At 56.5% G+C, this 25,706-nt stretch overlaps 6 protein-coding genes across 6 annotated transcripts in view; 3 read left to right on the top strand and 3 right to left on the bottom strand.

The window, feature by feature from the left end:
- The window catches only part of MONBRDRAFT_37367 (uncharacterized protein), a gene marked incomplete at its 3' end in the record, with an annotated part of 8,041 nt that extends 6,070 nt beyond the window's left edge, over positions 1-1,971 (bottom strand). Inside the window, exons 1-4 of the mRNA XM_001746329.1 lie at positions 1,900-1,971; positions 1,608-1,698; positions 1,130-1,389; positions 59-284 (exon numbers count right to left, since the gene is read on the bottom strand). Of these exons, the coding sequence (XP_001746381.1) occupies positions 59-284; positions 1,130-1,389; positions 1,608-1,698; positions 1,900-1,967 (645 nt within the window). The 5' untranslated portion in view covers positions 1,968-1,971. The remainder of the gene's footprint in view (positions 1-58; positions 285-1,129; positions 1,390-1,607; positions 1,699-1,899) is intronic.
- A 1,410-nt stretch (positions 1,972-3,381) lies between these two features.
- On the top strand, positions 3,382-5,492 carry MONBRDRAFT_26061 (uncharacterized protein; the record flags this gene model as incomplete). Its single annotated transcript, XM_001746452.1, has 8 exons — positions 3,382-3,569; positions 3,644-3,854; positions 3,976-4,066; positions 4,205-4,266; positions 4,378-4,478; positions 4,589-4,796; positions 4,954-5,274; positions 5,382-5,492. 8 exons carry the CDS (start codon positions 3,382-3,384, stop codon positions 5,490-5,492), a joined length of 1,293 nt encoding a protein of 430 aa, XP_001746504.1.
- Positions 5,493-6,416: 924 nt separating this feature from the next.
- MONBRDRAFT_37365 (uncharacterized protein) lies at positions 6,417-10,458 on the bottom strand (the record flags this gene model as incomplete). Its single annotated transcript, XM_001746328.1, has 2 exons — positions 9,471-10,458; positions 6,417-9,112 (listed from the first exon to the last, which is right to left on the bottom strand). Exons 1-2 carry the CDS (start codon positions 9,859-9,861, stop codon positions 6,417-6,419), a joined length of 3,087 nt encoding a protein of 1,028 aa, XP_001746380.1. The 5' UTR covers positions 9,862-10,458.
- A 1,375-nt stretch (positions 10,459-11,833) lies between these two features.
- MONBRDRAFT_8830 (uncharacterized protein) lies at positions 11,834-13,680 on the top strand (the record flags this gene model as incomplete). Its single annotated transcript, XM_001746451.1, has 2 exons — positions 11,834-13,212; positions 13,287-13,680. 2 exons carry the CDS (start codon positions 11,834-11,836, stop codon positions 13,678-13,680), a joined length of 1,773 nt encoding a protein of 590 aa, XP_001746503.1.
- A 418-nt stretch (positions 13,681-14,098) lies between these two features.
- MONBRDRAFT_37364 (uncharacterized protein) lies at positions 14,099-21,990 on the top strand (the record flags this gene model as incomplete). The annotated part of the gene is made up of 5 exons (XM_001746450.1): positions 14,099-15,306; positions 15,669-16,129; positions 16,197-17,972; positions 18,227-18,560; positions 18,637-21,990. The coding sequence occupies 5 exons, from the start codon at positions 14,099-14,101 to the stop codon at positions 21,845-21,847; spliced, it is 6,990 nt and encodes a 2,329-aa protein (XP_001746502.1). The 3' UTR covers positions 21,848-21,990.
- Positions 21,991-22,301: 311 nt separating this feature from the next.
- Positions 22,302-25,029, bottom strand: MONBRDRAFT_32711 (uncharacterized protein). Its single transcript, XM_001746327.1, has 10 exons — positions 24,880-25,029; positions 24,635-24,741; positions 24,388-24,493; positions 24,160-24,241; positions 23,967-24,051; positions 23,719-23,823; positions 23,404-23,533; positions 22,839-23,191; positions 22,632-22,772; positions 22,302-22,525 (listed from the first exon to the last, which is right to left on the bottom strand). The coding sequence occupies exons 1-10, from the start codon at positions 24,986-24,988 to the stop codon at positions 22,385-22,387; spliced, it is 1,359 nt and encodes a 452-aa protein (XP_001746379.1). The 5' UTR covers positions 24,989-25,029; the 3' UTR covers positions 22,302-22,384.
- Between the last annotated feature and the right edge of the window lie 677 nt (positions 25,030-25,706).

Genomic DNA, 25,706 nt, shown 5'->3' with positions numbered 1-25,706 from the left:
GCATGAAATCGCAGGCCGTGGGCTCGGGAGGCTAGGGCAGGCAAAAGCAGGCACGTACAAGCTTGATGGCTTGTGCAATGTCACCTGGGGCCAGGCGCCCCAGATTTTCTTCCATTTCATAGATGCGTAACTTCAGGGCAAAATTTTCTTTGCGAAGGTCGGCGATGAGGTCATCTTGATCGCGCTGAGTGCGAATGCCAGAGGACGTCGAAGACGAGAAGGATACACCGCCGGCTCCATTTGCCGGCTGGGCACCTGCCCCACCCCGAAACGAGCTGCGGAATCTGCCAAAATAACATGGCATGAGCCATGCGGAAAGCAAAACAGTCTGGGGGCACCGTGCTATGCAGAGCGCGCCAACACCAACCTTGAACTCATGCTGCGCGATGCTAGGTAATTCAGAGCTCGAGGGGGGAGTCTGTGAAACACGGGTCAAATTACCCCCCGCAACGCCAGAACCCGTCCAGCTTCGAGTTGTGGAACCCACCCAGCTGACTCAACAGCGGTGTCGTCTTTGCACCGACAGCAGCAAGTGCGCAGCGAGTGCGCAAGGGCACCCCAGCACAGACGAACGAGACGAACGAGGGTGTGTGTGCCACCACCCGGGGTCGATCCCTTCGCCTTGCAACTTCAACGGCGCGACCGTTGAAAAACACACACACTAGAGAGAAGAAAGAAAAAAATTCAATTTTCACCCAAAAATTTTCAGGCGCTAATTTTAGAATATTTGATGTTGACAACAGTAGTTCTGTCGGCTACTCGTGCTGGTTGTCTTTGCCTTTCGGGTTTTACTGTGAACGTGTTTTTCAGCTTGTAGTGGTTGGGCCCTCCTCTTGCTCTTCTCTCTAGACTCGATCGTGATCGGGAAGGGGATGTGCAAACGGTGCGCAGGTTCAACGCATGCATGAGCCCCAAGGTCTTTCTTTGAGCCTACCCAGCGTGCTGTTCAGTCATGCCGTGTCTGGGTTTTTGAATCCCCTGAATGGTTCCCGTCATCTGAAACCTTCTCGTAAAGGCAAATGCTTGACTAGATGCTGGAGTGTGTGATGAGGGCTTTAGGGATCACTTTAGAAAACCTGATTGACAAGAGTCCAAACAAGTCACCGAGGGGTATGGGATTTGAATTTACGCAGACAGCTCGCCCTCCTGGTGCTTGCCCTTGGCGGCATCAGACTGCTTGGTCTTGTCACGGCGGTTGAGGAGCTGCTGGCGGTTCTTGTCAATGTGCAGCTTGGTGATCTCAACCTTCGAGGGGTCAAAGCCCAGGAAGGAGGTGGCACCGTTGGCCTTGTCAACGGTCAAGCCAGCGATGTGGATGATCCACTTCTTACGGTAGACATCGACAATCTTGCCGGTCTGGCCCTTGTTGGCACCACGGACAATCTTGACCTGTCACAGAGCAAAAAAAAAAAAACCACAACATGAGGAATGGTAAATGCGAGCGTGTGCATACGGAATCTGATGTGAAAAACTCCATCACCAGAATCGCAACAAGGATTGCCGGGCAACAAGTCCAAAAGCCACATCGAGAAAAAAAACCGATGTCCTCGCCACGCCTCATTTCATGGACGGCACAAAACAAAGGTAAGACTCCAACAAAAACTAACCTCATCGTCCTTGCGGACGGGGACATGGCGCACGTTGTGCTTCTGACGGAGCTCCTTGCTCAGAGGAGCGCTCATCAGCTTGCGGCGCTCGCTAAGAAAACACGACCAATGACGAGGCATCAAGTGAGGACACTCGAGTAAATTGACCGAAGTCGACAGCCAGCCAAGTTGGCTCGGGATTCGGGATTGAGCTGACAAGACGACGGCTACAGAGCCGCATGCCCCAGCAACCTTTGCCAACCCGTGTCAAACCACAAGACCGGTTCAAAAGCAACAAAAATATAACTAGTACCTGGAAGGAGCGGTGAAGTGAGCCTTGCGGGCCTTCCGGCGGCTAGAGGTCTTGGTGGAGAACTTCATTCTGGGAGACGCAAACGGGAGCAATGAAGCCAAGCAAGGCAGATGAGCACGAGCGCTGGCTCAGGGACTGACAGGGAACTGGATGGGGCAAGCTCAATGACACATGGCTCAGGGGCAGAGCTGGAAAGACCAACTCAGGCGAGGCCATTTAGTTGGCCATGCAAGCCAATGTTCAGGAGGATGGGACAGGACATCGCAGGATATCGCATCAAGCTCATGAAATCGCGACCGCGGACCAGCGAGCACCACAGGGGCTGAAGAGACGAGCCATGACTCGTGAGGTCACCGACGCCCCTTGTGTGTCTCGCTGGAACGACGCAAGCGGCAAACATGCTCCGTCTGCTGGCAGGTCCTCGCGACCGCCGCAACCACCATCCTCACTGTCATTGTCTTTCACAGCCCCTCCACAACAAGAAGTCCACCAGCGCCAACAAGTCCAGCCCAGGTGGCTGCCATTTGCATCGACAACGCGCCGACAAATTTTTTTTCCATCTTCAAGTTGCTCACCTGCCGATCCACACCCAAAGAAAAGTATCGCTGAGCAGAGTTCAAATCTCATAAATCTTGCGCCTAAATATAGTGGTTGGTGCAGTTTTTTTATCCCCTTGCTTCCAGGCAAAATGACCACGAAGGCAGTGAGTGACCTTAACCAAATCCAATGTCAGATTTATGAGGCGACGCCTTTAGTAAGTGTTATTCCCACTCTGCATTGAGGTGGAGTGGTGTGACTCTCTCTCTCTCTCACTGATGTTTGGCTTTGTTGTTGTTGAGCAACCGCCTCATGACGTTGTCGTGTTGCGACATCCTTCAGTATTCTCTCTCTCTCTCTCTCTCTGTTCATTTTCTTCTCCCTTGCTTTTGTTCACCCAAAGGTCCAAAGGTGAGTGAGTCACAATTCCAAGTTGTCCGGTTCTGTCTGACATTTCATGGCTGCGCACTGCGCCACTTTTTCCCAAAAATCTCTCTCTCTCCTCTCTCTCTTTATTTTTTTTTTTCTCTATCGTGCGACGACCCGGTTGGTGGTGGGTGGGGGGGGGTGGTGCTTGGGATGTCGGGTTCTGGGCTGGGTAGTGGCTTTGGCTGACTGATGCATACGTGGTGTGCGTGTGAGGGTGTTAGGAAAAATCAGGGGTGCTGTGTGGCGGCTGCTGGTTGAGGCGCTACGCTTTTTTGGGCTCAGGTGAGGTGAGCTGCGGACTGTGCTGCACACCTTAGCTCGCCGGCCTTGGACCTTTCCAGTGTTCTCGAGCACCTGGCGCGGATGCTTCATGTCTGCTTTTAATCTGGTGTGCAGTGCCTTGACTCCTGATGTTTTGCTTTGTTATCGATCGTTACCTCTGCTTTTGAGTTCGCTGTGGATCCGACATTCTTTTTGTATTCACTCTTTGCGCCACTGACGCCGCAGGTAGCCAACATGGCCAACCCGGCCGATTCCCCGGCTCTCGTGGCTAGCAATGTCGAAGTTGCCGACAGCAACGCACAGGATGCCCCGGCCGACTCAAGCCCCATCCTGTCCCTTCGCCCGGGTTATGGCGAGCCTCTCGTGTCGCATGAGCCTTTGGTAGTGTGCGCAGACGACCTCGAACGCCAATATCTCCTCGAGTAAGAGCCAGATCGGCCACTTTGGCCCCTCCACTCTGGTCCCCCTCCACTCTAGTCCAACCTCTGTAAACCAGATTTTACCCACGTGTGCCCTTTGCCAGACAGCAGCGTCGGTATCGACACATGCCAGACATCGTCATCTCCAAGCTGCGCGAAGCCAACGGTCAACTTCAAATCATGACCAACAGTTACGGCAATTTTACAGAGTCTCAGCAGTCGCGCTTTGCCGAGGAAGCCCGCCAAGAGATTGAGAGCATCCAATCGACGCTTGCCGTTCTCCAAGGCGTAAGGCGTCTGCTTCTCCGCACCGTGCCACGATCATCTGTGTTCTCGATGAGCTTGGACTTCCTGGCCCCTCCCTCAATCAACCCAGCTCATGTCCACCCTTGCCCTGCCCACCATGTAGACACCGCGCCCAAAAGAATCCACTACACAAAAGAAAATTGTGGATGCGCGCAATGGCGCCATCCTCCAGATGGTCGAAGCTGCCAGCCTCGGTGAGTCTTGGTATCTTTGCCTGCTCCATCACACGCCTTTCCAGACAAGTCAGAGCAGCAAGCACAGGCTGAGTAGAATGCTCCGAGGTCTCAACTTCAGACTGCGCCTGTATGACGCCTTTGTGATGTCCCCGGCAGGTATGCCTCTGGAGGTGTGGAAGACCCATTTGGGTCGATACCGTAACCAGGGGACCATTGAGGTTGGTGATGCCACCTGAGCACCTGACCGACCTCCTGACCAGCCAACCCGCATGGCATGAAAGCGAATACTCAAAGCCCCGCACCATGTGCCCGGTCATGCTCTTACACAGGGTCTCATGGCCATTTACCGAAGCAACGGGGGTGGCTTTGCTGGGGCCCGTGCCTTTTGGCGAGGCACCTCGGCCAAGATGGTGGAATCGGCCAGCAAAGGGTATGAACGGCTCTTCTTGTTTAGAGAGGACTGCGTTCTGGGCCCATTCGCTGGCTCATGGTCAACCGTATGCACGCCTGTTGTGTCTGGCTGGGATGTGTTTCAATTAGCTCCGTGCTGATGTTCTCAAAGGAGTTTATCAAGGACTCGGCATTGGGCATGGGCGTGTCGCCCACTGCAGCTGGCTTTTTGGCAGGTGCCGGTGGTGGTGTGTGCCAGGTCTCTGTGATGGGGCCCTGCACGTTCTTGGTAACGAGCGCTGTCACCAACAAACAAATCTCCCTCACTGAGCAGATCCGGGCCACTTGGCAAGCCAAGGTAGGGACTGCGATCCCATAAAGTTGTTTCCGCGCAAACGTCTTTGCCCGCGGCGAGGCTTGACCCTATAATCTTCATCCACACACACACACCTTCACATCTTTTTGTTGTGTTTTGGGCGCGCGTGTGTGTATGTGTGTGGCTTGCTACACACCAGGGCTTCCGTGGCTTCTACCCGGGTGGAACAGCCATCGCATTCCGCCAGGCCACCAATTGGGCCTCGCGCCAGGGCTTTACCGATGCCGTGCGAGAGATTATCAAAAAGGTCAACTATGATAACCCAGCTACGGCCCGTTTGACTGTCTTTCAAGAAGTCTGTGCCGGTGTCATTGGCGGTACCCTGGCCTGCTGGAATCACCCTTTTGAGGTGGCGCGCATTGAGGCCCAGGCCCGCGCAGCCGCGAATGAACCCAGCCTTTCGATGCTGGCTACAATGCGTCACGTCGTGGACGGCCACGGCTTTGGAGGCCTATTCAAGGTATGTGGCTTGAACCGGGCAATTGGCCTGTCGCCCTCGGTAATGCCGTTGCGTGTAGTTTACCCTAGCAACCCTCATGTACCGTACCTTTGCTTTTTGTTCCATAGGGTGTGGTGCCGCGCATCTTCTTGGGCATTTGGCAAACCACTTTTATGGTCACGGGTGCCAACTTGATTCGAACACACATCTTAAACGCTCCATCCAAGTCAGGCCATTGAGCATGTCAAGATGGAGTTGTGTGTCGAGAGAGAGCCGACCTGCCACGATTGAGTAACAGTCGCCAGACTGGAGCTAGCTGCCCTTCTACTTGTGTTGATATTGTGTGCCAGGAGCGCTGGCAATGTGAAAGCTCTGATTTGAAGTACTGCGCCTGTGTGCAAGGAGTCTGCCAAGGCCACTGTTGCGACTTTGATCAGATCAGATCAGATCTATGCTGCTCCACATGTCGATAAAAACCATCCTAAAATATTCCAAATAAATTGTGAACTCGAACTTCGTCTGCTTCTGCCATTTCATTTCAGCCTGAGTGAAAACTTTCTGCAAAGTCTTTAAATCGCTTTTAAACACTGATTCTGCCACGAGCAGCTTGAACACCGTAAGCCTCGTGAATGAAAAGGTCAGTTTTATGGCTCGTTCTAACGGGCAAGCGCATGCCGCGCCTTTGACGCCTTGAATCCGGTTCAATCCCCGTTTGTTGGCGTTTCACAAACTTTTACGCATAATTTTTTTAGAGGCATTTTTATTCGGGAGTGACATGCATGCGAATGATGCTCAATCACATTCGTCAAATACAAATCGAATCAATTGGGGATTGAGAGCACAACTCTCCTATGAATTGCATAAAAGTATTGAGGGCGGCGGTGCTTCGGTAAACTTGGTTCACGTCTCGCGCGCGCACACAGGTGCTTTGATGGTTCGGCACATGAACATGTCCGGGCATAATATCATTCATCAGCACGTGTCAAAAGCAGAGCAAAGCGATACAAACAACGGCGAGACGACACAGAGCGACGATGCGCTCGACGATTTCTTGATAGCAGAACAGGATATGATGAGTACATTTATTCAAAGCGCAGGCAGCAAGCAGGGTTCCCCTTCCGCCTGCGGCAATCTCAGCGATATTGCCGAGACTTTTGAGCTGGTCAGACATCGTAGGCTTGGCACACGCGCACTTCCTGATGTTCTTCATCGGAATCGTCCAACTCGTACAAACGGGCCTCAGAGATCATGCTCATCATGGGGCCCTTTTTAAAGTGGGGACGCGTGAGGACAAAGCGGCTTCCGCTACTGCTGACGCTGGAACGGCGGCTCAGCGGGCCTTGCTCGTCGGTGTGAAGCGTCGGCGTGGACGCGCGACTGACGCGAGTAGATCCTGTGGAGGAGGGTGGTTTCTCTGTGTAAGGTAGGGAAGACGAGTGCTCGCTATCAGTCCACCAGCGCACAAGTTGGTGCCGGGCCTGTTTCCAGAGTCGGTCGTCGCGAAAGACAAAGACAAAGAAGAGAAGCAGGCCCTGGGGACAATTGACGACGATAAAGGCCACCTCGGCCGTCAGGGATGGGTAGAGGATGAGCCAGACTGCAAGGAGCCAACCCAGGCTGAGGGCAATGGGGAAGGCGCCCATGGCCACCCAAATGGCCTTGGAGCGGCTCACGTCCCGCGACTCACGAGCGATGCTTTGCAGGACGGCCAGAAAAATGACAATGTTGATCAACAAGGCCAGAGCGCAAGGCCCCCACAGAAACCAAATGGCCAAGCCACCCGGCGACAGAAAGCAGGCTTGGTCTGAACCGTAGTCCCTGGGCGCCACGGCGGCCGATAGGCCGCACACAACGAGGGCCAGGGCCAGGGCTAGACCGAAGCGCCGCATGATTGCGGTCCGCTGCGTGTTGGCAAACACCACGACAAAGTCTTGTCGGAATTGGTAGGCCTGGCACGTTGAGGCAAACATGAGCAGCACAACAGCAAAATGCAAGAGCCAGGCCACGGCGGTGCAATTGGTGTCGTCACTGGGCGCCGCGAGGGCGACCACGAAGAAGAGGACATAGACTCCAAGGAGGACGAGGGAAAGGAGGACGAGGTTGTGATGGTAGGGACGCGCGGCATGCCACCCAAAGACAATCACGGCCAGAGCAGCAATGGCACCTAGCATTGAGAGGGATACCAGCACGAGGCTGAGCACGCCCATGGCCCGGGCCTCTGCGGCCGAGAGCGCGGTGGTGGAATCCGCACCGCCGCTAGCGCCGATTTCCTCGGCCATCTTGTCCTCGGTGCTACCGCCTCGCCCACCACCGCGTGAGGCGCCAGTGGTCGGGGCCCCCGTCAGGACGGCGAAGGAGGTCAGATGGGTGCAGACACAGTCAATGTCATGGTCGGATAAGACAATGGTGGTGCAGCCCGAGGTATTCCAGCGGCCGGCATCCCACCAGGCACAGATAGGGAAGAAATCTGATGAGTTGAAGCCAGTAAAGTGCATTTTGACGGGGCTGGCAGAGAGGTCGCTGTCCGCAGGCAGGTCCATCAGCGTGATGCTCAGAATTGGGGAGCGCACGAGCTCGAGGGCCGAGTAGTCTACGGCGGGCTCACTTGTGGCGTTGGCCGTCGGGGAGGTACCATTGATGGTGTTGTTCGTGCCGGTGGTGCTGTTGGTTGTGATGCTGTGATTGCTCATGCTAAAGTTGGCTAGGGTGGGCAAGAGTGGAAACATGCGGGCGTCCTCGAAATAGATGATGGTGGCCGTGGGAATCCAGGTGGCTGCAGCCTCGCCATGGCCGTCACCCTCGTCGGTGCCTTCACCCGCGGCTGGAGCTTCGGTACCGTTGGGCAGAGTGAGGAGGTAGGCCTGGTGTGCGAGCTGGAAGGCTTCAAAGGGCAGCACCACGTCGGCACGCACGACACCGTCGAGTTCCGGGTACAAGACTTGCCAGGAGGTGGAGGTGTTCCACATGCTCGTTTGAGCAAACTGAGTGAGGATGTAGCCATTGCCATACTCAATCCACAGGTATTCACCAAGAAGCAGCTTGCTGAGGCTGTTGAGGGTGTGCTCGATGATGTATATCAGGCTCTTGAGAGGCAGGTCCAGGGGGAGGAGGAAGGGTTGAAAAACCGATTCCGAGGCGGCCAGCATCGTTTGATTGAGGAGGTTGGCGGTGACGCGAAGCACGGCAACGGCGGCGTCGTCCAAGCCCACGGCCGAGACGATGGGCAAATCCCAGATTTGAGCCAGCGCATTTAGCTCAGACTCGGTCAGGGTCTCCAGCAGAGGGAAGGCCAGGGCTTCGGCGGCTTCGAGCCAGTCGTTGAGGGGAATCACCTCGAGAGCCAGATCGAGGATGCGCTCGACGGGCTCGAGGAGGCACGCGGCTGTGTCACGCACGAGGTCGGTGCCAGCACAGCTGAGGCTTTGATTACCTACGCGATGATTACCACACGGCACTTGCAGCAACAGGCTGAGGAGGTCATTGGAGCCGCAACGGGCTCGGCATCCGCCTTGGCCATCACTTTCAAAAAATGGTGCTCGGCAGACACAGGTGCCCAGTATACAGTCGGCGTCATCGGGACAGCCCTCATCACATGTAAGGGAGGCCAATATATCTCGGATTAAGTTTGCTGCGAGCAAGCGGTGCCAAAAGCCGTGCAGAGCGTTAATTGTGATGAGTCCAAGCGATGTTGATGGCGCAGCTTGGCGCGAAGACTGGTCGGGGTTTGGAAAAAGCAAGGTCGGGTCGCGTGTGGAAGGACAGACCTGGTGCACGACAGAGAAAGGGCTTCTGGGAGCCGCAGGTGGCCGGCTGAAGAATGTCACCCAGCAGACCAAGGCAGCGAGCATCGCTGTCCTGGCTGCCAAAAAGAGGGCAAAGCAAGGGCAGAGGCAAAGGGTTGCAAAAGAGGGAAAAGAGGGGATCTGTCAGCACGGAGAGCCCCGAGCCGTCGGACCAGGTCCAAGTGTAGGGTGCTTGGCTGCCGGTGCCCTGGCCGCCTGCAAAGTTTGGCCATGAAAATTATTACAAAAAAAAAAAAAAAAAAAAAAAAAAAAGAATAAAAAGGCGCAGTCACCGATGGGTGAGAGAGGCCGCTCTGAGGTCGCGCTCGTCCAGTTCTAATTGTGGCTACTTTGTGTGTGTGTGTGTGCGTGTGTAGTATGTGGCACCAGGCGTGTGCAAAGGGTTGGGACTGCTGGTGTCTGGCGTAGGCTTACCCAGCCAGAGGTTGGTAGAGGTGAGGCCAAGCGGGGCAAGAAGGTTGGACACGAGTTCGAGGTCTGCGGCATCGTCCAGGGTCGCCAAGATGGCACCTAGCCCTTCGCAGGTGTCACGAGCTTGCTCCCATCCCGCATCAGGTAGCTGGGCGTTGGTGGATGGAAGGAGGGCCGTGTCTCCGGAAAAGATCCCTGTTGGGGCAGGTGGTTCAAGTCGTGAGGTGAGCGGTCGGTCGATGGTATGGTGGCTGAAAGTCGAAAGAGGTTCGGGGCGACGAGGAACGTTCGTACAGTTGGTTGGAAAATCAGCGGCACGAGCGACGGCCAGCAGGAGGCCGAGCAGCAGCGCCAGCGCGGCCAGACGGCCTGGTAATCTAGGTTGAAGGCCCATGGCAGGGAGGATTGCTTCGGCTTCAAGTCAGAGGCAACGGGTTGGCCCGAGGCTGGCTCGCGTGACCGCAGTAAACAGTGCCCATCGATTTGTCATCTGGTTGTGGCTTGGCGGCGGGGTCACCAAAAAGGGGGAGTCGGGTTGAGGGAACGGGTGGTGGGAAGCCCGGGCCGGTTAAGAAAAATGATCTCGTTGCGATTCAAAAGGGCGTCGGTGAGCATCCGTCACGCTGGTGTCGGTGGGTATCGTGTGGTTGTGTGGTGCTGCAGTTTGCGCTGCCAGACTACATGAATATTGACCATGTCGTGGCTGAGGAGCTGCGATGCTCTAGGAGGCAATCGCGCACATCTGTGGGTTCTTCTCCAAAGCATACTCTGTCACTCACAGGTTCCGTTCCAGTAGCAGCAATGCTGTGGGCTGGAGGGTTTTGTGGCAGGCTGAACATGCCATTCAGCAGCAATTTGCAAACTTGTGACCCGGTGATTCCCCTGTTTGTCTCATGTGCACAAGAAAGGCGACTTGCACGCGATCATCCCCACGGGTGCACAGCGCACATATCACTCAACCGAGGCCAGTCCCATCCAAGATGGGTTCGATGGCGGCCGCGAACTTGTCCGCTAACGTCACTGACGCACATTCCACAAGGACCTCACACGCATGGCGCTGTTGTCGGCAAGTGTACGCAAACAGTCACAGACAGACTCTGATGATGATGATGATCTCAATGTCATTGTCATGTACACACCAGAGAAACCCCCCGCCTCGCTGCCAAAAGCTCATCATGGTCCCTCAACGCCGCCTGCAGCGCAGCGCACGGTGCCTCGTCCCGCAACTTCATCTGCTCGCATCAAATTCTGACAATCTGACAATCTGACAAATAAACGATGACGCAGATCAACCAGTCTCCCAGTCTCCTCGGGTCTCGAGTAATCTTTTGTGTTGATTGTTTCTCTGTTCGACGCTCCGGCTCTGTTCTGCTGATCACGTCATCTCTATTCTGCCCTCCCAATCTACTTCGTATCTCTGATTATGCCTTGCAATTGCCCTTCCCACGACGCACAGCCTTTACCACATCTCTGCCTCACACACCTGTTCGTCACTCAACCTCTAACCCCCCCTCTGCTCTGCCGCGTGACACTTGAAGTGTGTGCGACGAGCGATCAATTCCCTGCTCTGCAACCCTGCTCTGGGCTCCGTTTCCCGCTCTGCCCCGGGTACGCCGCTCCCTCTCTACCCGCGCCCCCGCTCTCTCTCTCTCTCTCTTCTTCTTCTTCCTCGGTCTCGCTTGTCCGCTCTCTTACCTCCATGACTGTGAATGCAATTCATGTCCTTGAACAACGTGCACGACCACAGCTCAATACCTTTCATCCACATGACGTGAGGTACGATCGAGTTTTCGCTCCTTGGACGACGCTTCCTCTGCACACATGCATTCAAACACGCAGCGAGGCGCTCCCACAGCACGCGTTCAAAGGGGAGGTGGCACATACTTCCATCAGTCGTTGCAGTGCCCACACAGGCACACACAAACCCTACTCACTCAGCCATCACGTTTTTTTTTCTGTTTTGTTTTGCTTCTTCCTGCCTCTTCCTCCCGAGTTGACAGGCGTTGTCGATCACCTTCCTGCGCGGCTGTTATAGATCGCGCCTCACACAATCGCGCCTAGAATCAAGCTTTGAGAACTGCCGGTGCTCTGGTCTTTGGTAAGGCCCATCGGCCCCCGTGCGCCATCAAGGCAATCTGCTCCTGGGCTGCGCGTAGCCATCGAACCACCCACGACCTAGGTGCACTGCGTGGCCCGAGTCAACCCGGCATGAGCTGACCTCGCCCGGTCCCGCCCCCTCTTGCGTTCCACTAGCAGCCATTCACATCTCCATCATGCCCTTCTGCACCGGCTTCCTTCCCCAATAACTCCTTCCACCCGCCTCGAGTCGGGTCTCTGGGCGCGCCCACTAGACCAAACTTTCCACCATGCCAGAGTCTTGTCTGGTGCCTGGTGGCGGGCTCCTGGCCCCAGCCTATGCCTGCCTGCTCCTGCTGGCCCTGTTGGTGGCTCCAGCCCAGCCCGAGGCTCTGCTCGCTCGTTACGACTTTGAGGAATCCTTCCCCTTCTTGCACCTCGCACTCGATTCGGCGGGTCAGCAAAATCTGCATGGTGGCTGTGTCGGATTTGAACCCACACTCGACCGCGCCGAGCCTGTTGGCCCAGGGGCCTCGGGAAATTATGCCTTTAATGCTACGCGTCGTGGCATCGCCCAGGTGTTTTGGACCAATGCGTCATCCCTCGTCCCTGCCTCCCAACTCAGCTGGGCTGCCTGGGTACAACGCCCCACGTCCACCGCGCCAGCGCCAGAAATCCTGGTGCACTTTGATGACGGCATCGCAGATACCATGATGGAGCTCCGCTTTGTCTACACCCTGGTCCAAGTGCACATCACCGCCCTCGAGGGCGTTGCCGGCGTGCAGTCTGCAACAATCTCTGCTGCCTGGCCCACCGACGCGGCAAGCGATGATGAGGCCGCCCACGACGATGGTTGGCACCATCTGGCCGTGACCGCCAACCAGGGCACGGTGACCTTATATCTCGATGGCGCGCCCCTGGCCTCCAAGACCGAGCTGGCTCTTCCCCGCAACTGCGACCGTCTTCTTCTGGGTGGCCGCCTAGACCGCAACTCTGGTGCATCTTCTTATGTCTTTCCAGGCCTCCTCGATGATGTTCGGATTTGGGATTCCGCCCTCACCAACAACGACGTGCAACTTTTGGTCGCCGATCGCGGGCTAGCTCCAGGACTGTTCACTGAGCCGCCCACCCAGCCTTGGTTTGGACGAATCGTCTTTGCGCCTGTCGACCGTGATGGCGGTAACCTTCTCCTGGATCGAAGCGGCCATCAAAGGCACGCCTTGCTCCAACCAGGGGCGCTCGCCACGGCCGACGGCCTCCTTTATCTGACGGGCCAGTTTGCACCCACAATCTGGTTGCCAAGCCCGGAAGACACGTACATGCGTGTGAGTGTTCGTTTCCTTACCTCCTCAAACGATGCCAGCTATGTGCTGTCTGTAGACGGCGCTGTGCGCGTGGCCATCCTTCTTCCAACGCGTGGCCTCGTCGTCACAACAACGCGTAACGGCGCTACAAACACCATATCGGGGGCAGAAGATCGTAATTTGGCCGATGGGACATGGCATCAGCTGGAGTTGGAGCTGCAGCAGATCGAGTCGAACTTGAACTTTCTCGTCTCGATCGATGGCGAAGCCATCGTATCAGGCAGCGTCGAAGGCACACTGGCGCCTGATGCGCTAGTGCTTGGTGGTTGCTGCCCGCTGGAGCCCCTCGTCTATGGTTTCCATGGGTATCTGGATGACATATTCGTCTACAACTCGTCCTGGTCCACCACAACCGAGTCGCCTGCTGTCTTCACGACAGAGAAAGTGCTGACGACTACGGAGATGTCCTCAATCGAAACGACAACGCCTATGTTCACGCCCAAACCATCGACGACGGACGTGTCAACAACGATGGCCGAGCCAACGACAACGGCAGACGAGCCAACGACAACGGCAGACGAGCCAACGACGACGGCCAAGCCAACGACGACGGCCGAGCCAACGTCAATGACAGACGAGTCAACGATGGCGGCCGAGCCAACGACGACGGCCGAGCCAACGTCAATGACAGACGAGCCAACGACGACGGCCGAGCCAACGTCAATGACAGACGAGTCAACGATGGCGGCCGAGCCAACGTCAACGACAGACATACCAACAACGACGGCCGTGCCGACAACGATGGCGACAACAAACGAGCTCGTCACGTCTGAAGCATCATCTACAACAGCAACCGTAGCGACGAATACCATGCCCTCAACGGCACATCCTACTACGGTGGCGCCAATGTCCTCGAGCCAGACGACGGCCATGGTTGCAGAACCAATCTCAACATCCGAGCCAGCCACGACTTTGGAGGACCTTCTGTCTACTACGGCCCCACCGAGCATTGAGACGCAATTGGCCCAAATTTCTGCCTGGAATGATCACCTGTGGCACCACTACGACTTTGAAAATAACATCACAGGCTACGCTTTTGACACAGCTCTCGCTCCTGCACATCTAACGTTCAAGGAGCGTGCACGTGTTGCCTTCTCCACCGATGCTCAGACTGGTCAGCGGGCCGTGCAACTCACGAATACAGCCTTGAGTGCATCTTTGGTGCCCCAGCCTCTGCCGGCTGCATACACCATGACTCTCTGGATCAAACCTTCCGCTTTGCTGGCGCACAGTCTGCTCGCGTTTTCGCGCGGTAGCCACGCCGAGATTGCTATTGTTGAGCTCCGCATCGTTTATGGCTATCTTGTTCTTGGCATGAGCGCAGATGGGGGATCCATCGCTGCGAGCGTCGTCAGCACTCGCCAGCTTTCTGCAAATACTTGGCAGCACATCGCTGCTCGCATCAACGGGACCACCGTCACCTTGTTCCTGGACGGCGAGCTTGTGGCAACGGGAAGCATGCCAGCGATCCCCGCTTGGTCTACTCTGTCTCTTGGTGGCCGTCCCAATGGGGATACCACACTTGCGTATGAGGGCCTGCTGGACGGCGTGCGCCTCTACGACACAGCCATTTCAGCTCCTGCGGTGGCTGCGCTAGCCCGCGTAACCCAAGAGCTTCCCACTCCTCTGTTTGTCGACTTTCCAGTTTCTGTCAATGACACTCGAGTGGCAGGGATGTGGCGCTTTGAACAGACCTCGGGCAATTTAGTCCTGGACAGCAGCGGGCTAAATCTGCACTTGCTTACACCGCCGGGTGCCGTATGGGACTCATCGTTTCGCCAGGGCCTGTATCTAGCCGGCGCTGGCGAGCTGGCCACTGCCTTACCCTCAAATGCCTACCTCTCCTTTGCCATGGATCTAGTGTTTACCCCACAAACTGTATCAGGAAACCAGGCTCTCTTTGCGCTCTCTGATGGCCAGACAGATGTTGTGGCTCTCTACGTGATCGACGGCATTCCTGCACTCTACGTGCGAGACTCAGTCAGCCAGGATGTGCACTGGAGCAGTGTTCGTTTGCCTCTGGCACAGCCCCATGCCGTGCTCGTGACATACGATCACGCTCAACATCAGCTAACCCTTTTCGTGAATGGCACGCTTGAGGCCACGGCTTCGATCAATATTAATCGACCCGGATTTGTTCAGCTGGTTTTGGGAGGGCGTTCCAGCGCCTTGGGCTCGCCTTACTATGCCAATGTTACGCTGCACCACGCCGCGTTGTACAACATTGCGCTCCTGCCTGCCTCAACTAGCTCGATGCCCACGCGCGAGGCTACCACCACGCCTGAGGCTACCACCACGCCCGAAACGGATGATGGTAGTGGGCTCGATGCCACATCTACGACTCTAGTCCAGACTTCTGTTCCTCAAACTTCTTCAAGTACCATCGGCACTACCACAGGGTCAGACGCCTCCGGAGAGGGGCTCTCATCAACCACAATGACTGCATCAACCAGCACCAGAACTCTTTCTTCTGCAACCACTTCCGCATCGGAAACTGGCACGCAACCTCCGAGTTTCACGCACCCTGCCAGCCACACAAATTCAGCATTCACATCCGTGTCGACCCAGCAAGATGATGGGTCAGCGACCTTGACTTCATCCACGACATGGCCGGGAAGTGGTGAGGATCAAAGCACGACCACGGTATTGGCAACTACAGTGCCCACACTCGCAGTAACCACGACTTCTTTTTCAACTATGAGCGAGGCAAGTAGCAGTGCGACCAGCACCAGCAGCAGTGATTCATCTGGTGTCGGGTCAGGCAGTACCGACAGCACGGTTGGGGCGACGGCAGAACCGACTTCTGCGTTCTCCACATCTTTCGTTTCCGATCTGCCAGCGACGACATCTACAACACGGGGCGCTGCGACTACCCAGCCTTCAACCACTGTGGCTGCAAGCAGAGAGCCGACGTCCTCTATGCCACATTTCTCAACTTCAGGTGTGGCCTCAACGACGCCCGGGACAACAAGCATGTCCTCGACACCGCCAAGCACACCTGCTTCGAGCTCAGGCTCGGCGAGTGCGACACCCTCAACAATTACTCCCAAGCCGACCTCTCCTCTGATCGTGACGACAAGCACGGCGCCACAAGGTGTGAGCAGCACGGCAAGTGGAGATGGTTCGCTCTCCTCGACGAGTTTGCCTGCAGCGAGCACAGTAGAGGTCACTTCGAGCATCGGCAGCGGTGCTGGTGGCAGTGTGTCACCAAGCACAGCGCCGGTATCGACTGAGACAAGTACAAGCAGTGGTACCGATGCAGTCAGCCCGACAATATTGACTTCAACAGGGCCTTCCTCTCCTTCCACGGATGCAACAACCCCAAGCACCACGCGGAGCAATGGGGAAAGGTCGACCACGATGTCAAGTACGACGACAGGCTCGGACACAAGTAGCGGCGATGCTGGCCTATCGTCAACTTCAACTTCAACAACAACAACAACAACAGCAGCGACCAGCGCAGGCAGTGGTGATGCCAGCCTTTCTTCAACCGCAACTCTACGCCCCACACGCACAGCGCTGCCGACGACAGCCACTTTAGTATCCTCATCCTCAGCAGCACCCAGCACGGACGCAGCGAGAACAACCTCGAGTTTTGTGACATCAGCTTCCACCTCGGACTTTGGCTCGGGAAGTGGCGATGTCGGCTTGGGTTCGACCGTGCCCTCAACCACAAGTAGCAGGGAAGAGACAACTCTGGTGACAACGCCGGTGACGACGCCGGTGACGACGCCGGTGATGACTCCGGTGACCACTCTGGGGCCAGCGACAACGACAGAACCGGATGCAGGCAGTGGGTCAACCTCCACGCTCCCGGTCAGTCCGAGTAACAGCCCAGAAGTGAGCACAGCGGCACACAGCACAAGTACGAGTACGACAGCCGCCCCATCGACCAATGACGCTACGACAACGTCCACCAGGGCCACGGTGCCCACGGTTGGGCCGCCGACAACGTCGACGGCTGGAACGACTACAACGGTTGTGACGGAAACGTCCGAAACCACGCCAGCAGCGAGCACGACCGCAGATGGCAGTGTCAGCGACACTGTCGCTCCAACCTCATCGACTGTGGCGACATCAGACGCCGGCTCAGGTGGCAGCGGCGAACAGCTTTCCACTGTCTCAAGCTCGACAGGGCCGATTTCGACGGAGCCGGTTACTGGTAGTGGAGACGACGGCTTGTCCACCCCTTATTCATCTAGCCCCTTGACAACATCGACGACGCCCACCGATGCAGGCAGCGGCGATATGAACTTCTCCTCAACGGTGGTAACAGCAAGCACTTTGGCGTCATCGACCACAACCGGTGGGGCCAACGGCAGTGGTGACCATGCTTGGACTTCGACGACGATTGCGAACCGCGAGACTACTGACGCTGGTAGTGGTGATGTAACAATGACCTCGACAACGGCTGTCACGTCTACCGAGGCCGTGACCTCTTTGCCAGCCACAACAAACAGTCCTGTTCCGACCCCAGCGTTTCCTACCACCACCATGCCAACTGCTACCACTTCACATAGTCCGATGGAGAGTACTAGCACGCTGGTTGGGTCAACGGGCGTTCCGACCACGTCGATGGTGGACGAAAATGAAAGTGGAAGCGGTGACAGCAGCGGGGATGCGGGAGTGTCGACGCTTACGACTAGCTCAGCCACCTCATCGACGGCCAGCAGCACGACTGCCACTGTGACATCGGCAAGCACAAGCCTGAGCTCGAGCGATTCCGCATCAACAACCACGACGTCTACCCAAGGGCAAACTGAGGACCCTGGCAGTGGTCAGGGAAGCGGTGACATGTCTACGTCAACCACCATGTGGCAGACAAGCACCACTAGTGAGAGTGGGTCAGGGACGTCGACTCTGCCCATCTTTTCCACAAGCCTTTCCACTCAATCAGACCAACAAACCTCAACCCTTCCGCCTACAACGTCGGCCGCTCCTAGGACCACCACAGCTGCACCAATCTCCGTTGTCACGACGGCAACCACCACAGATGCATATGTTGTAACGGCAAGCACAACAACTCCCCCCTCGACGTCTGATGCGGCCTCAGGTAGCGGCGAAGGTAATCTGCAGTCTACCACCGTCACGGCTGATTTAGACGTTACAACGACCACGGCGTCAGCTGTGCTGCTCACAACGCCAACCACTTTACTGCCATCTACCACTCTCACGTCCACGGGGGCCTGGACCGCAGCGTCGACCACCGATTCTGAAGAAAGCGGTAGCGGGGATACCGACCTGCAATCGACGACACTGCGAAGCACGCCAATGCCAACAACCTCTCAAGCTACTTTGGCCGTGACCACCGTGACACAGCCTCTGACTCCATCGGAGTCAGCAAGTGCGTCCTTGGTTTCGACTGCAAGTACCACTGCGTCGGGCGACGGCGAGGGCGAGGGCGAAAGCGGAAGTGGCACCATGTTAACGACGCCAGCAACGACGCTAGCAACGACAGCAACAACGGCAGCAACAACGACAGCAACGACAACAACGACAGCAACGACGACAGCAACGACAGCAACGACGACAGCAACGACGACAGCAACGACGACAGCAACGACGACAGCAACAACGACAGCAACAACCATGCTGCCACGAACAACAAGTGTCACATCCACATCTCCAGTGCCAACAACCACGACTGTGATTGGTAGTGGAGAACTATCGACATCAGGAGATGGAAGCGGTGCTGCATCCACAACCTCCATTCTCTCAACTTTGACCAGTTCGAGCACTCCCTTCGTGCCTGGCTCCACTTCTTTCTCGACAGCTACGACCTTGCCCACGACCACGTCCTCTAGCGCACCCTCAACATCCAGGACTGAGACCACCTCGCCCGATACTGTCACATCGTCCAACCCAACTACAGCACAGGCCACCACGACGCCCCTGGAGCAGTCGGGTAGCGGTGAGGAGGTGCTGACCACAACCTTGCTTCCCTCCACAACCACTGAGCTCACTACGGGCTCTTCTAAGTCATCAACTGGGACAACCACGGCAGCGGGCACAACAACGCCTACGTCGACGATTGCAGCCACGACCTCATCTTTCGTTGATTCAACGCCACGAACGACATCGGCCTCCTCGACAACGCCCCATACTACCACGGTCCTCTCAACAGACTCGAATACAGGCAGCGGCGACGACACATGGACCACCGCAAGCACTTCGTTTAGTACAGTTCCTACTTCGACGCCGTCTGCCAGCGGCTCAGGCGAGCTTACCACCTCTGTTCGTACCACAACAAGTGCGAGCCCAGCAACCACGAGTTTGAGCGTCACGACAACAAGTACGACGGCCGAGACAGACACAAGCACACTATCCGCGCTCAATACGACAATTGCATCATCACCAAGCTCAAGCCCTAGGCCTTCATCGAGCACGACTTTTGCAGAAGTGAGCTCCAAAGCCACGACGACCACGGGCACGACGACCACGGGCACGACGACCACGACCGCGGGCACGACGGCCACGGGCACGACGACGCTGGACACGACGTCAACCGACACTACGACGCCAGCAGACACTACGACGCCAGCAGACACTACGACGCCAGCAGACACTACGACGCCGGACACGACCACGACGGAGGCAATCACGACGTCAGACAGCATAGTCATCAACACGACAATCATGAGCAACACATCTCTAGCAGACGATCGTTATTTTCAGCTTCACTTTGGGGTTGCACTCGAGGACGTTCCCGAGGGATTTGGGCAGCAGGTTGAAGATACGGTATCGGCCATTGTCAATGCCGCGCTCTCCGGTCGGCGCAGTGTGGTGCAAACCGTGGTTACGAGTATCACGCGGTCCGAATCAGACCCACAAAGTACCACTACAGTGCGCGGTTACTCCACCTTTGGTGACCAGATTTTGGCTGGGGTGGACGTCGAGTCGTATGTCAGTGATGCAGGCGCCGCTCAGCTGGACGGTTTTGGCTACACTTTGACTGGGACCGGCGCCAGCACTTCAGATCCCAATCCGAGTAGGGAAGGTGCCAACGATGACAGCAATGTCATTTGGGTTGCCGTGGTTTCTGTCTTGGCAGTCCTGCTTTTGGTTGCCGTCATCGTGGCATTGATCTATTCCCGAGGGCGCCGCCGCGAAGAAACATACGTGCTGGATCATAGCACTCTGGCAAGATCTGATGCATCTGCGCCGGAAGAGCGAGCATTAGCGGTGCCTTCCACGGTACGGGTGCACAACAAGCTTGCCTTTGTTTCCTCGCCATCACACCATTTCTCAACCACACAGCGACGCGGTAGCGAGGTGGGCGTGTCGCCAGCCAGTTTGGTACCACCCTTCTTGAATATTCCGCCGCCACCGACATCAGCCCAAGAGCCCACAAGCGTGCTAGCCACAGAGCTGTCTCCTTCAGCAAGTGCATGGCCGGCCGCGCCCTCCGACGCTGCGCGCCCCCGAATGCCCACAACGCGCACACTCTCCGTTCAGTCAGATATGCCAGGCCACCTGCAGGGGCGCAGCCGGCATTACCAGCCAACGACATCGGTGTCCTCGCTCGAACTCAGAGCCAGTGGTGCCAGGGGCTGGGCACGCGCCGAGGCGGAGCGGACAATTCCAGCCAATTTGCAGCGGATTCAAATTCGAAGCGCCAGCTTCAGCGAGCTCATCCCATCGGATGCCTCGAGCTTATCCGATGAGGAGGGTTCTGTTTTTGCAAGTTCAGGAGCAAGTGCCAACTTTGCAAAACAGCAACAGCATCAACATCAGCAGCAACCGAAACAGCCCTTGCATGGCCGCGTTCGTGCATGGAGTAGCAACACGCAATCAACGACAGTGGGCTCATCTTTACCAGTCTCTGTCAGCTCCGAGTCACCTCCATCGCCGACAAACACAACGGCACCTCACAGTCTATGGCCTGCGTTGCGACATGTGGTGGCTGCCAGCGCGCCCAGCGAATCACTGCGCCAGCAAGCCCGTCGCGCCGAAGCCCGCCAAATGCTGGAGGATCGCCTGCAGCGTTTCCATGCTCGCCAACGACCGACAAGCGTTATGGTGGATGATTTCTTGAGCATCAATAGTGGTCGTAGTGCCACTCTCTATGCCAAGCGAAAAGCACTACGTCCTACAATTCTGCCAGCTGCTTCCGAGAGCTTGACCGAGCCCGTGGCACGAGCGTGGGCAGCAGAGCTACCCACATCTACACGGCGTCCATCTGAGCCTCAGACGGTCAGTGTGGCAGAAGCGCCTGGCATGGTCCCTGAGGCGCACTCGACGCCCATTGCTCAAGCCATTCCCAGGGCCAGCAGACAACAGTCATATGATGGTGCTGCCCTGCCGCAAACCTCGCCGGATCGGCTCTTTGGTTCCACCGTGCCCGTCAAAGGGCACGGGCGAGAGAGCTACTCCGACTTTGCCACGCCCGAACGCGCCGCGTTTCAAGAGCTTGATAGCGCCATGGCTGCTTTTGCTGCAGGCGGCGCTCCACGTCCTTTCAGCGCCCGGAGTCGCCGAAAGTCCACATTGTTTGCCAATGAGGTGGCCCGAGGCGAGCCCGTGCCGGTCGTAGGGCGTGATGGACGCCTTGGGCTAGCAGAGCCAATTGAACGGCCTAGCGGTGAGACGCATTGGGCTGCCGTCTATGATGAGGCCAACAGTGGCGAGAATGATGTCTTTTTGGATGGTCAGACGAATGACGGCGCCGGTGAGAACAACAGTGGGCCAAATGCCGTGCTGCCACCGGCCCTGAGTCGGCCTTGGAGTGAGGGCGTGGCGGAAGCTGACGAAAGTTCCACGTTTCACAACAATTCTTCACGTGTTACGACGCGGCCTGCATCACGATCCTCGCTTTGGGATTTGTGGCGTGATCGCCGCCAGCGCTTGAGCTTTATTCAGCGCGCACACTCGGTATCCACACCATTTTCGCCGTCAGCCAACGATTTGTCTTCTGACGAAGACGATGGTTTTGAGGTTTAGGCACACACCAGACCTCTCTGTTCATCTGCGCATCAGCAGATCTTTTTGAGTTTTTCTTTTGGTTCCCCCTCCTTTTTTTCATTTTTTTTATTTACATCAGATGTCAGTTTGTTTTCCTGTCGACGTTGTCGTGCTTCTGCCATGTTTCTTAGGTTCTATTTTTTCGTTTTCATATGTCAATGTATATGCGACACGCCCCCACCTGTGGTGCCCCGATCATGTTTTTTAAATGTTAGTAACCTTCCAGTCAAGTTTCAACGCACTTTTCCAGACCCTACTTTGTTTTCTTGCAGGCTCTCCACCTGTCGCTGTGGGGACCCGCCTCTGCTTTTTGAAGAGCCATCACGCTTGATTTGTCTTTTTCTCGATGGCATCCGTTTGCTGCGATAATCGAACTCACGATTGACACGTCGTTCCACGAAGTCGGTTCGCATTGTTGCAAGGAAGGGACCAACCAAAAAAAAAACTCAATTTACATGCCACAAGTCACGTGAATGGCGGTGACACACGTGTGGGATAAAACGCGGGGCAAGGAATTTAAAAGATGTCTGGAAAGCGGGAGGCATCCTTGAAGGAGCCATCAGCCTTGGCATCCCAGTAGCCGCCTTGATAAGACCAGAGTTCACGGCCTAGCTGAGGGTCCATGACCTTGGAAAACCACCGAGGTTGCCATTCAGCCTGCGGGGCAAGCGATAATGAGAGACCGGCCTCTTGTTTGACCAGAAGAAGCAGATTCGCATGAAGCATTGATGCTAATTTTGAGGCTCTTCATCATCTTGCGTACCTGTTGCTCTTCGCGGGCGGCACGAGCAGCACGCTGCTTAACCTCAAGTCGCTCCTTCTCTGCGGTCGACCTCATGAAATCACCGTCCTCTAGCAGCCGTTGATCCGGTCGCAGACGGGAGTCGGTCGGGCACACGTTATCCTAAAGATGTGGTAGAAAACCGCGAAAGGGCGTCAGGTTGCCTTTCCTTCGACTATTGGAACAAACACCGTGAGCCGCTTCAGAGGTGGACATGTGGTCATTGCATACCAGCTTTTGATTCAGGCCCATGGCAAAGGTTGTCATGCCATAAAAGGGTTTGTGGGAGGCGGGCAGCGGGTTGGCGCTCCAGACATGATCGGCATGCGTATCTTGCAAGACCTTGAGGCCGGCGGGGAGCTTTTTGAGCGGCACTTCGCCAGGCAAAAGGACCAGGCCTTCATCCCAGCGTCCGTGGAGCGTGTAACGGATCACGCCATCTGCATCTTTCACGTAGCCTGCAGGAAAACAAAAGAGGATGACGAACAATGCTTGAATATTGGAAGAACAGTCACGCCGTTGCAACAGGGCCATCGCGCAGGCTCAGGTCGTACCCGTGAGGTCCATGTAGGCGCTGCCGCTTTCGGAGTAGTTGCGCCAGATCATGTCGCAAGTCTCGCCAGTGCGATGATTGGTCACCACAACAGTGCCAGACTGAACAAGAAGCCGCGAGGCATAAAGGAGAATACAGGGTCAGAGACCAAGTAGGAGAGCCCCAAGATCCGTGATCGATGCGGCATCGCTGCGCAAGGACCCAACAGGTTTCGCACCTGTTCTACCCAGAGGCGGCCGAGAAGGATGTTGTGCACGACGGTGGTAGGCTTAACCCAGCTAAAACGGTCACCATTGGGAAATTCCACGACGGCGATACCGTAGGGATCCAACTGAAAGCGCGAGCAAGCAAACCGCGACAAATGGTGAGAAAGCAAGCAGATTTCGATGCAAAGACAGAAACAGCGAGTGGGAGCGCGAGGCAGCGAGGCAGCGCTCGAGAGGGACAAGCATAGAGTCCAGGGTCAGAGCTGGAAAGCATTTGATGCGAGGGCAAAGGGCGGGTCCAGTAACGTACACGCAACGTTCCACGAAACTTGAGGTCGCAGGCATAATGCTGGCGATAAACCCAGCCACGCTCCGACTCGGCATGCAGTGCCGTTACGGGCGGATGGTGCGACACCTGACATGATGCATCAGTTGTGGCTTGATCAGAAAAAATTTTACCAAAAAAACAAAAACAAAAAAAAACAAAACAAAAAAAACACAGGGCGACCTAAATGAAGGTCGGTGGGTCGGTCAATGGGTCGAATCAAGGCAGCTTGCCTGCTCAGTGACGACGCGGTAGCCATCGTCGGGGCGAATCAGCTCGTAAGTTTCACCAAGCAAAGGATTGAAGGCCTTGTAGGTTCTTTCCAAAACACCGGCACACAGGGCACGCCTCAATGAGCGGCGCATGACCCGGTACTCGTGTCGACCAGTGATTTGGCAGAGGGGTGACGGAGTGGGGGCTTCTTACCGGATGCCAGGCGCTGAGGAGGCATACATGGCATTGGCGAAGGCGCTGACAATGGCAAGTCGGCGGAGCGAGTCAGACTCGGCTGCAGTCCCCAGGCAAGGCATAAGGGATGGGCGGTGAGGGTGGAGTTGATCGGGTGGGCCAAGTTGACATGAATGGCGTGTATTCAACGCTGTTCACTGTCGGCAACGTCAATGGTGAGGTGCACAGGCGCGGAGCAAGGCGTACCAGCGGCGCGGTCGAGCACACTGCTGTACTCCAAGTCCTCCACGAGACGCTGGGTGAAGCTGGTGGGCTCGTTAAAGTGCACAGGCATGGCGATACGAGACAGATCCTAGCTCGCAAGGCGTACAAAGCCGCCGAGGGGGTGGTCAATCATACGCATGAGCTTTTATCGGCATGTGGTGGGTCATAATGGGTTGTGAGGGCCGCCAAAGGTGGGGCGGCGGCAGGGGCTGGGCCCGGTGCAGCAGACCTTGCCAATGGCGGCGCGTAGCGCACCCCAAACACCCGATCCATTGGTGGGGCGCGGGTTCTCCAGGATGGTTCGCTCAGCTACATCGCGCACAGTCTCAAACGACTCTAACCCCCGCCCCATCCATCCGCGCACACCGGCGCCGTGCAGCGAGCAGGATTCTCATGAGCACCAGCATGGCCAAGTCTGGAGGACCCCAGGCAGGGGGGGGGGGGGGAAAGTCAACAAATCTCCAGCCAACCAACCTTGCAACGTTGTCGCATCACGTCCATATGCTGAAGCCCCGGTTGCGGTCACTTCGCTGCCGTCCGCCGCTGCAGTGGCTGCCGTTGACTCCGCACCTGCCGCTGCCATCGTCTCTCGTCTGTTTTTTTTTTTCTGCGCCGGTCAGTCTCTCAGTCGCAAGGGAGACCTGGAAACTGGAACATCCATCGCCGGGTCCGCGCGGAGACTCACATTGAGTCTCCGCGCGGACTGAAATCATGCTGACAATACAGGGCAGATGCGTGCATGCATGTAGCTGGGGGGGGGCACTGGAGCCGTTGCCCCGGTAGCCGAGTCGGTGACAGGGGCAACCGCTCGAAAGGGTAACAGGTACCGACCAGCTTGCTCGACAACGCTGGGATGCTGAGTGTGAAATGTGGGAAAGGGCTCAAGGCGACGAGTGCCGGTAGGTTCAAAGCTGGTGGAGTATGAGGAGCTAGGCGATGGCCATGGTGGTTCCTCTGTGTGTGTGTTCTTTTTTTTTTTTAATAGTGCCTGCAACTTTTTGGCGCGCGCGAGAGTAAAACCGCGACACCAAGAGCGTGTCCCGGTTGCTTTCAGAGGTTTCGAACCGCTGTGGCTGCCCCTGCCGCACCTTTTCCCCGCATCCGATCGCAGCAAGTCGCTCAGCTTGACCTCGGCCCTGCGGCCTGATCACGTGCCTCACCCAAACTTGATTGGGCACGGTGGTGCCGTGCTTGTCTTTTGACGGTCGCCAAATCCGTGAGCTTACTTCACGCAAATCGCCTTTACAATGGCTGCCGCCACCGCGTCACGATACCGTTCAAGGGAGACGGATGGTCAAATG

Source organism: Monosiga brevicollis, genomic scaffold (assembly GCF_000002865.3).
Source record: "Monosiga brevicollis MX1 MONBRscaffold_12 genomic scaffold, whole genome shotgun sequence".
Taxonomy (NCBI): Eukaryota; class Choanoflagellata; order Craspedida; family Salpingoecidae; genus Monosiga; species Monosiga brevicollis.
The sequence above is the reverse complement of the archived record's forward strand: the minus strand, read 5'-3'. Positions and strand labels throughout refer to the sequence as shown.